The 13,244-nt window shown below is 45.2% G+C and overlaps 1 protein-coding gene and 1 long non-coding RNA gene across 2 annotated transcripts; both read right to left on the bottom strand.

The window, feature by feature from the left end:
- Positions 1 to 1,077: 1,077 nt before the first annotated feature.
- Positions 1,078 to 4,123, bottom strand: LOC309347249 (metallothionein). Its single transcript, XM_081871623.1, has 3 exons — positions 4,069 to 4,123; positions 2,205 to 2,270; positions 1,078 to 1,281 (listed from the first exon to the last, which is right to left on the bottom strand). Exons 1-3 carry the CDS (start codon positions 4,097 to 4,099, stop codon positions 1,187 to 1,189), a joined length of 192 nt encoding a protein of 63 aa, XP_081727749.1. The 5' UTR covers positions 4,100 to 4,123; the 3' UTR covers positions 1,078 to 1,186.
- A 1,560-nt stretch (positions 4,124 to 5,683) lies between these two features.
- Positions 5,684 to 12,995, bottom strand: LOC309347254. Its single transcript, XR_014158887.1, has 3 exons — positions 10,946 to 12,995; positions 7,229 to 7,265; positions 5,684 to 7,119 (listed from the first exon to the last, which is right to left on the bottom strand). It is a non-coding gene; the product is annotated as an uncharacterized lncRNA (long non-coding RNA).
- Positions 12,996 to 13,244: the final 249 nt, after the last annotated feature.

Raw genomic sequence — 13,244 nt, 5'->3', positions numbered from 1 at the left:
TACAAGGCTAGTCTGGGAATCTGTAGGTCCCTTACCATCTAAGCTCCAGGCAAACCTTTCTCGGCAAGCTGAGTTGCACTCTAACTTCCAACACACACTTTAAAGTCTTGCCTTCCCCCATAGACTCCTGAAAACTGTCATTGCTAAGGATGCCGAGAGTAGCTAGGAGGCACCTATTCCCTTCAGAGCTACCAGTCAGTGTTGGTAGACTAGAAGACATCTAAGGCCAAATCCTGTACCAGCAGCTGTGGTATAAGGCAGCCTGTTTCTCTCTGTTCAGCTTCTTACTCAACTTTAATGTTAATTTTTGTGTTCTGGAAACTAGCACCGAACTAAGCAGCATTGTGTTGATAGGAGTCTGCTAAGATGCCAGAAGCAAGCAAGCAGAGACCTTTATACAAATGCTGTATCCAGCAAGGAACTTCTTTCCCAAAGGGCAAACCTGACCATGTTTCTCCTACTTGGATAATGAAATGTCTCAAGCACAATGACAAGGAAGGAGGAGCATCTTTGCTGTTCCAGTGAGAGAGGGTGGGTAAATACATGCATGTTCTGCCCTGCAGGTGATTTTCTTATGATGGGGTCCTCCAAGCTATATTTATTCCTAGTGTTGGGAATTTCACCTGCTCAATGGGCATATTGCAACTGTACACAGACTTGAAGTAGCCCAAAGGCTAAAAAAGCAGACAGTGGTCCTGCAGACCTAGGGAGTTTCAAAAGAAAGGAGTATTTCACCAGGAAAAACTATTCAGAGTAAATGGGAAAAATGCACATCTACTATGCTTTTTTTTAACTTCTATGGACCTCCTGGAGTCTTCTGGTCCTGCTTTGCTGGCAGTTGTGGAAAGCTCCATAATACTACCTTAATCAGATATAGTGATTTGGGGTTGTCAAAAGCCTACTTAGTACCATGGATCAAATGCACCCAATTTGGGGCATGTTTGTGGTGGTTTAACTACAAAAGGTTCATTTCAGTCATTTTCATGTTTGTCATCTGGTTTCAAACGATTGGAAAGTCTGCAGACTTGCGTTACAGGCTCCCATTAGCCTTCCACAGCCAGCCAACACAGTTCAAAGTTGTCAAGTTTAAAATACTTTTATTTTTCTGAAAACATTTTTCTTCCTTTTATCTGTATGAGAGCAATTACAAAATAGGAAAATTGTCTCCGTTTTTCAAACGGCATTTTTAGGTGCAGCAGCTGCATTTATCTGACAGTGGCTCTTTGCAGACACAACTCTTGGCACATTTGGCACATCCAGCTGGGCAACAGGAGCAGCAGCCTGAAAGAGATGGGCAAAAAATGACATTGGATGTTTAGCGTGCCAAAGAGATTAATGACCTTTAGTAATTTAATTGGCTGGCATTATAACAAATTAAGAGGGATAGTGAAATGTCTCAAGCACAATAAGGAAGAAGGAAAAGTGGTTAAGGTGCCATCAGTTGTATAAGGTGTACAATGACTGCACAGCAAATACAGATACAAACGTAACTAGCCCAAAATCTGAAGTCACTTTTGGCAGATCAACAGCTTCAAAAAAAATATGAGAGGAAAACCAATTCTTCCAGTTTACAAAAGCTTTCATGCCTCCTTGCGTCAAGCAGTTGTCAGCCAACAAGGGGAACTTTCTCTATTTCTTTTCCCCTGATGCTGGGCATTTAATAAGCCTGGCATGATTTGCACTGGGTATGGGTGAGAGAAATACAGAAGTTCAAGTTTAGGAAGTTTCCCTAAATTCAAAATTAATACCAAGAGATGTTAACTTTTAATGAATTTGTTCAAGAATAGAAAGATCTTAACCTTGTGAAAGGACAAGCCTTGGAAAGGAGACTTATAAGGGAGAACATTATGTCCAATCCTATGTATATTTTGTCAGAATCAAGTCCCAAATAGTTCAGTGAGAATCACTCTCAAGTACACATGCTAGGACTGCATTGCAAGTTCCTGTGTGAGATCAGCAGCCAACACCATTCATTTAGAGCACATGGCTGCTCCCCAGTATCCTGGAAATTGTAGATTACCCTTCAGCGCTGTGGTTCCCAGCACCCTTAACAAACTACCATTCCCAGGATTCTTGGGGAGGGGGGGAGAAGCCATATACTTTAAACATAGTGTGAATTTACCTGCAAAACTCTTAGCTTCTAGGTTTTAACCAGCTCCTTCTGATGCATGGAACTTTTATTGGGTTCACAAAGAGATACTCACTTTTTTTGCATGAAGTGCATTTGCAATTTTTGCATTTGCAGGAGCCGGCACAGGAACAAGAGCCACCTGGAAGGGGGAGAAATATACATGCCACTGAGTTAAATTAAGATAAAACTCCACCCTTTGTCCCTTTCAACAGAAATATATGCTTGCACTGAAGCCACTGAAACCAATGGCTATAGGGTTGCATACAGACAACTTCTTTTTGTTAATAAAAATAGAAGCAATACAAGTTTGCCAAATTGTCATCTATGCCTATAGGATGGAAGAATAAAATTCAGAAGTAAATTGGAGGCAAAGCTCCTAAGTTTAATGAGAATGCTTTGGGAGGGTTCCAGGACTCAGAAGCCAAAAAGGGTAAGTTCCCAGAGTTTATACTGTGGGCTTCTTTCTTAAGTGGGGCTGCTTTGTGACAGGGAATAGTACCACTAGCTTGGATCAAGCACTAGAGCCAGTTCTAAAGTGTAGAAAGACTGATGTTCTGAGAATCTGAACAGAAATCACAAGTTCTTAAACAAGTTAGTTACTAAGCATCCCACTATTTACCCATTAATGAATGCATTGGGACAACTGTAAGCAAGAATCTCCAGGGTCACAGATTCCCAGAGTGCTGCAATACTTTTTTTTCATAGTAGTAACATTCAAGTGCAGAAGTGACTAGCTTTAGTGCATCAGAGTACTTTCAAGGTGATCAGCACTGCCAAAGCAGGCATCTGAAGAGCAAGGAAATCACATTTTTGCTCAATATGATTTTGTGGATGCTGTAAGGAGGCTGAACAGAGGAAGGACGGGTCTGCTCAAATACATCATCGCACCTGGCATCAGTAAGCATGGCAACTGTAGGCCTGTAGATGTTGTGGCTAAAACTGATTAAAGATAAAGGTAAAGGGACCCCTGACCATTAGGTCCAGTCGTGGCCGACTCTGGGGTTGCAGAGCTCATCTCGCTTTATTGGCTGAGGGAGCCGGCGTACAGCTTCCAGGTCATGTGGCCAGCATGACTATGCCGCTTCTGGCGAACCAGAGCAGCACACGGAAATGCCGTTTACCTTCCTGCCGGAGTGGTACCTATTTATCTACTTGCACTTTGATGTGCTTTCGAACTGCTAGGTGGGCAGGAGCAGGGACCGAGCTCACTCCGTTGCGGGGATCTGAACTCCCGACCTTCTGATCAGCAAGTCCTAGGCTCTGTGGTTTAACCTACAGCGCCACCCGCATCCTGTATCTTAAAAGGGCTGCTGAAAGCAGGACTCCCAATGAAAATGGATGCTGCACCACAATCCTAAGCCAATTTATTAGAAATAAATATTTGTGTAGTAAAGTGCTTGAGAATCACACCCTTTAAAAACATCCCCTGTGGTCCCGTCCCCCCCATGCAAGCTATAGAAGAGTATAGGAAGCAACCCTTATTGCAGACTCCGCCTCCACCCACCCCCTGCTCTCTTTAGACGGCAATGTGTGGTTAAGCCCAGGGCACTGCAGCATTTGGGATCCTTTGTGCTCATTCTGCAGAACTGCCCCCCAAATGCCCGTTTTCCCTAGCCGGGCAGCTTGTCCCTCTGCTTCAGCCTTCTGCAATCCCGTACCCTCCAGATGCTGTTCGGACTGACTCCCATCAATCCCGGCCAACACAGCCCATCCGTCGGGGATTATGGGTATTGTTGTCCAACACATCTGGAAGACAGAAGGCTGGGGGGAACCTGCTCTAACTCACCTACCATGCCCAGCAGCAGCTCTGCAGCGGTTCAGACAAAAGTCTAAGACCAGGGATGGAACCTGGGACCGTCGGGATGCAGAGCGCGCTCTCTGAGCCACCGATTCCTGGCTCTTTCTAAAGCAGTCGAGCAAGTGGAATGAAGACTCACCAGTGGCGCAGGCGCAGTCCTGAGGATCCATCGCAGTTGCAGGAGTGATCACAGATCGGATGATTAAACGAGGCAAGAGGAGATGTGTGGCCTGAGGGCAGCCTCTGCCGGCATATTTATAAGCAGCCGGAAGGCAGGCGCGGCGAGTGCAAAGCGCCCGCCCCTTTCCTGCGCACGGACCGGCCCCGGGCAGCGGGCAGAGGCGGCGAGGGGTGCAGAAGCGAAAGCCACGCAGCGCCGCGTGCAAAGGAAGGCGGCCCCCGCGCGGCCCCGTGCGCACCTTTCGTAATCGGCGCCCTTGCCAAAGGTCCAGCCTCTCCTCCCCTCCGCTTATGGAGCTGCGTGCAAAAATTCGTCTCTCTTTCCCTGAAGCATTGCACGATCGAGCCGTCGGCTCCGCGTGCAAATATCGACCGCTTCCAGGCGGGGGCGGCGCATGGAAGATTTTGCAAGGAGAGGGAAACTTGCAGTGAGAAGGAAATTCAGTAACGGGCATAGGCGCCGACTCCATGGGGCTTGAGGGGGCCCGAGCCCCCTCAAAAATTCGTTTGGGGGGGCTCCGCCCCCCCAATAATCTCCGGCGCCCCTCCAGCAGAGCGCCATCGCCGCCCCTCCCCCAGCCCAAAATGCACAGGGAGGGGCGGGCTGCATGCCTCCTGCCCTCCCTCCCGAGCAAAAGCTCCACCCAATTTCCTTTGGAGCTGATTAATAGGCGCAGCACGCTCTCCCCTATTCGCTCACGAGGAGGCGGCGCCACTTTATTTGCATATTCATGAGCTTATTTATTATTCATGAGCTTTCCCGGGCCCCCCCAATATTTTTTATAAGTCCGCGTCCCTGGTAACGGGTCATTTTCTCTTCTCGTTGGAAGAGCGTGTCCATGTTTACTTGTGTGGATCTGAAATGGATTTCGTTATTTAAAGCATTAAAAAGAGATTGTGGTTGTTGTAAACAAAATCTGCCCTTTTTCCCTTATGGGGTATCCAAGAACATTGTCATCAACGCAAAAAGGAGCCCAGATAAGTCAAGTGAGAAAAGTGATTGGAAGGGGGGAAAGTAAGCTCTGTTTCTTCGTTACCCTGTGCATTTAAAGTATAGCTGAGCTGCTTCATTTTACCGTATTTAGGGCATCCCTTCCCAGCAGGGGATTAATCTCAACTCAGGAGGGCTGGATCCTGAGACCTGTTTACATTTGTGGGACTCAGTGCTGTGACAGCTGAAGGAATAACAAGTAATGGCTTCTGAACACCGTAAAGAGTAGTTTCCACCTCATTATTTAGCTACGCATCTGGGGATCAAAAAGAAAAGGGCGTTTGAATCCCACTTTTCATTTTCTTAAGCTGTTCAGCCATGAACCTTGTCAAGGAAGGAATCTTTAGCCTCAGTTGTCCATTTGTAAAACGGGGGTAATGACACCAGGAGATTACAGTTCCAGGCTGGTGGCTCCGTTTCTCAGTTATGCCAAAACCAGAGTCCTCTGCCATCTTTAAGACTAACACCTGACCTCAAAAAGGTTGAGATTCCTGCATTATACAGGGTTGGACTAGATGACCTTTGGTGTACCTTCCAACTCTACAGGTCTATGATTCTAGAAGGACATTGTAGAGCTAGAAAAGTTTCAAAAACGGGCAGTTTGCCTCCCGCAAGATGTAGTGACAGCCACCCACTTAGCTTTGAAGAAGGATTGGTCAAATTCATGGAGGGTAAGGCTGTGTGTGGCTGCTAGTGACACAGCGGCTGTGTTCTCCCTCCACTGTTGGAGGTCCTGTTTGCTGGCTTCCCAGAGGCATATAATTGGCCACTGTGAGATCAGGATGCTGAATTAGATATGCCACTGGGCTGATCTTATGTTCCTATACATCTATGTTGTAAAATGCAATAATGTTTTTTGTTTTTTGTTTTTTTTTTACAGGAGTATTCAACATTAGGCTTTCTCTTGCCCTGCAACAGCAGTTTCTGACTTTGGAAGGCATAATGGCCTTCAGGCACAACTTTCTAAATGGTTCTGTGCATTATTTCATTTGCTTCCTAATTCAGCCCTGCTGCATTTGGGGGCTCATTCTTCTGAATGGGGGGCCCTGGACTACTGCCCCAAAGTCCTGCCTTGACAGCGCTACAGGTCACAGTAATAAATCTGATACCTTTTGGGTTGCTTGCTGTTGTGTGGGGTGAATCTAGTAATAAGGTTAGAGCACTGTGTACGCACATCCACCCACACAGAGAACAAGAGCTGGAAATGACTGAGGTTTCTATTTTGGAGAAGAAACAGACTTCTGTCACTGAACTTTTTGAACAAAGCACACTGAGTCCTGTACACACGGTATGCCTTTCATTTGCATTTTCCTCTGCACCCCATTCAAAGCAGGCGCTGCTCTTCTTGCTCAGTCTCCTGTGCTGTGTGCAAACAACACATGGCAATACAAACATAGCTTGTGCCATGTGCAAACTCCTTCCGGGTGCAGTGCAGCAGTTTTATCTGGGAACATGTTTAATGCTGACTCACGGGTGAGTCAGCCATTGTGTGACCAAAGGGAAAGAGAAGTAAAAGTGAGGTGGGCAGTTCCTGAGAAATATGATTGTGTTGCAAAGGTTCGTGCTGATGGGATTAAGCAAAAACTTACATAGCAAAGGTGAATTCCAAAATCCACATTTTTATTAAAAAAAATTCTTTTCGTTCCTTTTCCATTATTAACGAACTGCATTTAAATCAGACAGTTTTGACATTCCATCTCCTGATGAAAATATTTCTTTTTTTGCCATTCTTAGACAATTTGATTCAGTGTGAGTCATTTGTTCTGTATTTTATTATTTTATACTTTAATGATGTTATTGTTCACTGCCATCTCCCAATGTTATTCTCACAACAACCGTGGAAGCTAGGAGGGTAGCCTTAGAGATGGTAACTGGCTTAGGGTTCCCCAGTGAGCTTCACGGCCGAACAGGGATTGTAGGGCTTATGACACCAACCAAAGTACCACAAAACAGTAACAGTGAGCAAGCTTCTGTATTCCCTGGAACACATCATGAGGCTAGATGTTAAATGCAGCAGGGCTGAAAAAAAGCACACTCACTGATAGTGATGCCTGGAGTCTGCATTTAGTCATCATCTTAAGGTGGAACGTGGGAGGAGGGAGCAGACAATGAAGCTAAACTGTCCTACCTGCCCTGAAGGGTTCATGTTGCATCACAAGGGGTTTCTGTTGAGTGATTTGAAAAAGAGAGAGAGAGAATTATCATTATGTCATAATGATGATACACTACTGCAGTTCACACTTCAACACTGATGTTGTCAATTTGTGCCAGGTCTTGGGAGAGAGGGCACCATTGCCATGATAGAACCAAGAAGATACAGTCACGCTGCTTGAAAGGAGTTGTTCCAGCCTGACGGATGAAATTGTCTGTTTGTTTGTGTATGTGGGGGGGGGGAAGGGGGTTCTTCCCCATCTTGCCGCTGTGGAACCTTTTGAAGAGTCTTCCTCTACCTGGTGCCCTCCAAACTACATGTTCCACCAGCAATGGCTGGTTGGGTCTGGTGGGGGTTGCAATCCAAAACATCTGGAGGGCAAAACATCTGAAGAAGGCTGAAGTGAAACTGATCTATTAGGGCAAACAGGGCTCTGCCCCTGCAGCCTCAAGCCCACCTGCCTGCCATCTTACAACCAGGCCAAGGGGTGGTCCTCTTGGCTCTCTGCTTCCTCCTTCTTAGTCTCAGTTGTGTCTAAGTGAAACTTAGCAAGGAGGAAGATGAGGACAAAGCTAGAACTGGTTAGCTCTGCTTGTCAATGGTTGTGTACACACTATATGAACACCTATTACCCCCCTCTCCTTACTCTGTCAGGAGTAAGCTACAATTCCCAGGACCCACTGGGGGAAGCAAAGTACATTACATGCCTGGTGTGTACACAGCATCTCCAGCTGCCATTGGCTTCCCTGCCTTCTGCCCTACCACCCACAATGAGCACCAGTCTCCACTACATATGGGTATAAGTGTGTATATTTGTGTAACATTTGAAAGGGTAAATCTCTCCTACAAATACCCACCCACCCTTTTTCATTACTTTTCTGTGGTGATCCCTGATTATGGAATGTTGTCCCTAAGGAGACACATCTGGCATCAGCTGAAGATTTTCTGAATCTGGTTAACACTTCCCCATTTCTCCCAGGCATTTTAGATACAATTTGTAGTCAGAACTGTTTTTAGTCCTTAGTTTCAGGTTTTCAACTTGCCTTTTATTTTTTGCTGCTTCTTTTTAAATGCATTTTTTGCAACATGGGGGTCTGCTTTCTCCATAATCTTATTTACCTTTATCATGTACCTTACTTTCCCTCGCTAAATTAAAAAGTCGCAAATGAGGCAATCTCCCCCCACCCCCCGAGGAGAGTTTCTCCAGTCCCTTGGTCATGTTGGATGCCTTTTTCTTAGCCTTGTCTATCTCTGCAATATCCTTTTGTAGGTGAGTTGGAACAAGCACGTTTTGGGTGGTCTGCCTTTTTGCCCCAATTGTAGCAATACTTTCTGGCAGAGAAATGTGGCGGCCTTATATGTTGACACAAATGTTCCAGCAAATGTTAGCACTTGTTTTGTTTCCAAGGTGCTTGCTCTCAGGCCCCAACAAATGAGAACCCTGCCAGTACCATTCATTCATTTTGTGAATGTTTACTCACAAATGCTGACTTTATTTTGCTCGGATGCTGGCAAGGTTTGTACTGTGTGTGTATTTAATTGCACAACTGGTAGCTGGAATTTATGTCTCCACTGCTCTAGAAAAGACACAGTGTTCCTGGAAGTAGTTCATTAATTTTCAAATGTTTTTGGTGATGGCTGTGAATAGGGAACCAAACCCCTTCCTCTCAAAGTGACGTTGCTGACTCACCAGTGACAAGAAACCAGCCACCCATTTTTGATTCTGTACAGGTTATCTTTTGGTAAGCAGAGGAAAGAGAGACATGGAGTGAGGAGTGGAACTGAACTGCAAGGAGGGTGTATATTAGAGGGACATTCAGAATCAATGCCACAGGACATGCAAACATGGGGCATTCATTGAATCACACTGAATCCTGGGGGGGGGGGATGTTCTCAGGTGGGGAAGCATCCTGCCCTGGGGGTTTTATTTTGGGGATGCTCTTGGAGACTCAGGTGGCCTTGATGGCTAGGAGTGCCTTTTCTCAGCTCCGGCTGATTTGCCAGCAGAAACCCCTTTTGGAAAGAGGATCTGGCCACTCTGCTCCATGCTCTGGTAACTTCCATACTGGATTGTTGCAGTGCATACTACATGGGGCTGCCATTGAAGACAACTTGAAAAAGCTTTATTTGATCCAAAATGCAACAAGATTTATGTCTGGGGTTCCATGTAGATCTCACATAGGCTCTGGTTTAAAACAGCTGGCATGGTTGCCAGTTCACTTCAGGGCCCAATTCAAGGTGGTCACATTAGTGTGACTTAGGACCCAAATATCATAAAGCTTACCTCCTTCCCTACAAACCCTCTCAGAGGTGTTTAGATCAGCAGAGGCTTGGCATGGTGGCGGCCTGAGAGGCAGCATTTTCCGTGGCAGACTCTCCAGGACTTCAGACAGGAATTTTCCCCAGCCTTACCCTGGGATGCTGGGAATTGAACCTGAGGCTTGCACTGGCTTCCCATCTGCTACCTGGTCAAGTTGAAGGTTCTAGTGCACAAAGATCTGAATAACTTGGGCCCAGGGTAGCTTAAGGATCACATTACCCCGCACACCCCAAGTTGATCACTGAGATCATCAGGGAGCATGGGATCCTTTTAGAGGCTCCCTCTCTGACTCATGTCAACAAAGAAGTTGTTCCTTCAGAGTCTGGGGCCAAACTATGGAACTCCCTCTGATAAGGAGTTAAGACAGGCACCATGCCTACTGAGTTTCAGGTAGCTGCTTAATTTCATTTCAGGAGGCCTTTGCACCCTGAATTCTTCTCATGTTTTGTGTTTTTGTTTTCTTGAGGTTTTAATTGGGGGGGGGGTTGTGTTTTAAAATTTGTATATTGTATATGTTAATGTTGAGACCTATGTGGTGAAAAATGGAATATAAAATTTCAATAAATAAATTCTACTTACAATACATCCATTGAAATGAATGAACCTAACTTAGTCATGTACACTTATTCCAGTGGCTCTACTCTTGAGTAAAACTTAGTTGGATACTTTGCCCTGTTGACACCAATTCCTTGGGGTGAAAGGGGAGCCACTGGCCTGTTAACCATCATTTCTTCTGCTCCACAGAATCCAATGACAACAACTGATAACTAAATTCCTTCCTTCCGACCTTTTTACTGATGTAATCCCTCAATGCATTATTTTGTTCATGTTGAACTATGACATTAGAATGTGACCATGAGATAGATAACCTCCCAGATTCAGTGCTAACAATTGCTCCATTTATACATCCCTCCAGCAATGACTAGATTAGAAAGACCTGTGTAACTGGTGTTCCTTGTGTGGCTTCAGTGTTCATACACACAGTGGAACTGTGTGGGTTGGCTTCTGTGCCAGGAGAGCTGAATTAGGTGGTTCAGTTGGAATCTGCTTAATATAAGGATTCCCAGTGTGTGCCTGCCAGAACCTAATATGGTGCTCACAAAGGCTTATAGTAAATATCCCCTCAAAATAAAATCTTTAATAAAAAGTTTTTTAAAAATAATAATGCACAATGATCTCTCTGCTCAGGTCCTGTTTGCAGTGGCTTAGTCTCTCCTACATTATTCACCCCCTGCCACCCAAATGTCTACATTACATTGTATGACAGGATTGGAGACCCACCCTCTTGTCTGTTCTGAACTTGGGAGAGGTGCAGAGAGCACCTTTTTAAAAAAACAAAAAAAACAATGATTCAGTATGGCAGCAGGTGATACCTTTTCCCCACTGAGTGGGTGGCTGATGGGTTATGCACCCACACCATTTTGTGGTCTTGTCTCTTTTTCTTCCCTTTTGGATGTGGCAGCCATTTTGTGCTATGCCATGCCCTCGTGGCAGCCATTTTGAGACTGGTACCCACAGCAGTTTCTCAAAATTCCAACTGCACCCACTGGCCCAAAAACGTCTTTTAAGACCTAATCAAATCACCTTGTGATTAGATGTACATTGGCAAGGACTTCTAATGCCCAGTTGTTTAATAGCAAAATGATTCCTCCTCTAAATTATATAGCTTAAATGAAGAAAGCTGCTGCAGGTGGAGCATAGATGAGTGGATTTTTGTGTGGAAGGACCAAGAGTTCAGTTCAGTTTTAGTATTCAGAACAAATTCCTGGGCTCTGGAACCTTTAATTCTAAGTGAATGCTGTTTGCATCTGGCTGTGGTTGGTGGATCTTGGGGTTGTAGAAGATCTAGCAAGCACTAGCACTACAGATATATGGCTGTGAAGGAGGTCATGGGTTTATCATAGCATCTTGTTTAATCCCCTCCCTGATATGGAATCATTATGGACAGTAGCCTGCAACAGTGCAAAACTTCAGTAGTGGGAGAATGTGCCCATCCAGATGTTTGTTGAAGTACAAATCCCATCAGCTCTTAACATTAGCTATGGCACTTGGGGCTGATGGAAGTTGCCATATTTGAAGAGGGCAGCCAGCTCACACTCTGCATTTAAAGCACATGGCTTCCCCGCACAGAACCCTAGGAACAGTTTTTACCCTCACAGGGCTACAATGCCCAATGGCCTCAGCTAGTGCTTTAAATGTATGATATGTGGATGTGACCTAAGCTTGGGTTAAGGAGAAAGAACTGAGAAGATGTTCATATTTTCAAGATGTGCATCAACAGTTAGAGCATGGGTAGGCAAACTAAGGCCCGGGGGCCAGATCCGGCCCAATTGCCTTCTAAATACGGCCTGTAGATGGTCTGGGAATCAGCATTTTTTTACATGAGTAGAATGTGTCCTTTTATTTAAAACGCACCTCTGGGTTATTTGTGGGGCATAGGAATTTGTTCACCCCCCCCAATAGAGTCCGGTCCCCCACAAGGTCTGAGGGACAGTGGACCAGCCCCCTGCTGAAAAAGTTTGCTGACCCCTGAGTTAGAGCCTGGGCAGCAGACCAAGCAGGCACACAGGTGAGCTGGGCAACCTCTTCTCAGTTATGTAGATTGTAGATATATGTGCTGTATTTCCATTTAAATCACAGCAATTACTTCTAACACTTCCACCCATATTAGCATATACAAACATTATGTAAATCTGTCTTCTGTCCTTTTTTACTGATGCTAACGTAAACTCCTTCCCTCTCATGGGATGGATGTGTTGCACAGTAATGGACTCTAGTTGGCTGACAGAAGAAATGTGTGTTGTGCATGATTTGTGTTGCGCATAACAAGCCTACTTTGTGCTTTGCCAGGAAAGCATGAAAAGCTGTTCAGAGAAGCATCTTCTAAACATTCTTCCCCAGACCAGCCTCCTCCGGGCAGTGTAGCTATCCCCACACCACCAGCAACTTGGAATTCACCAGGAACAGATTCATGATTAATGCTCCACAAAGTAGAGCTCAGAGGCTGTGCACACTGCCAATGTTTAAAGCAACCCTCTCCCCAACATCAAAAGAAACCTGGGAACAGTAATTTACTTTCACAGAACGATTGCCGGCACCCATAAAAAACTACAGTTCCCAAGGTTCTTTGGAGGGAAATGTGCTTTAAAGGTATTATGTGTATACAGTCTGAGTTTCAGGGCTCAAAGCCTCTGACCTCTAAGAAGGAAAGAACCACTACCAACAAAACATTCTCCAAATGTTTCTTATATACATACAGCTTTTATTATTTTCCACATAGCTTGTGTTACTTCCCACATAGCTTATTTTCACATCTAAAGGCTACAAAAATGCACAGGCAAATATATAAATGGACAATAAGGTTACATTCCTGCTGGCAATCAAATATACAGATCAGTGCTTGGAAAGCCAGAGAAGATTCACTTGCAGCAGCTGCATTTGGTGGAAGGGGGACCTTTGCAGATACATCCCTGGGCACACTTGCTGCAGCCCACCGGACAACAGGTACAGCAACCTAGAAACGGAAATGAAAATTTACCTTTGTGGTTTCAGCCAATGAGGATCTCTTAGCAGAGCTGGGGAGTGGACCCAGCAGACTACAATGTTGCTGGGATCAGAATATGAGAGATGGATGAGGACAACAATTATGAGCTATGTGCACATGCTTTAACC

This window comes from Podarcis erhardii (genome assembly GCF_964252035.2).
Source record: "Podarcis erhardii genome assembly, chromosome: 7".
NCBI lineage: Eukaryota > Metazoa > Chordata > Lepidosauria > Squamata > Lacertidae > Podarcis > Podarcis erhardii.
This window is presented reverse-complemented; position numbering and strand designations above follow the sequence as displayed.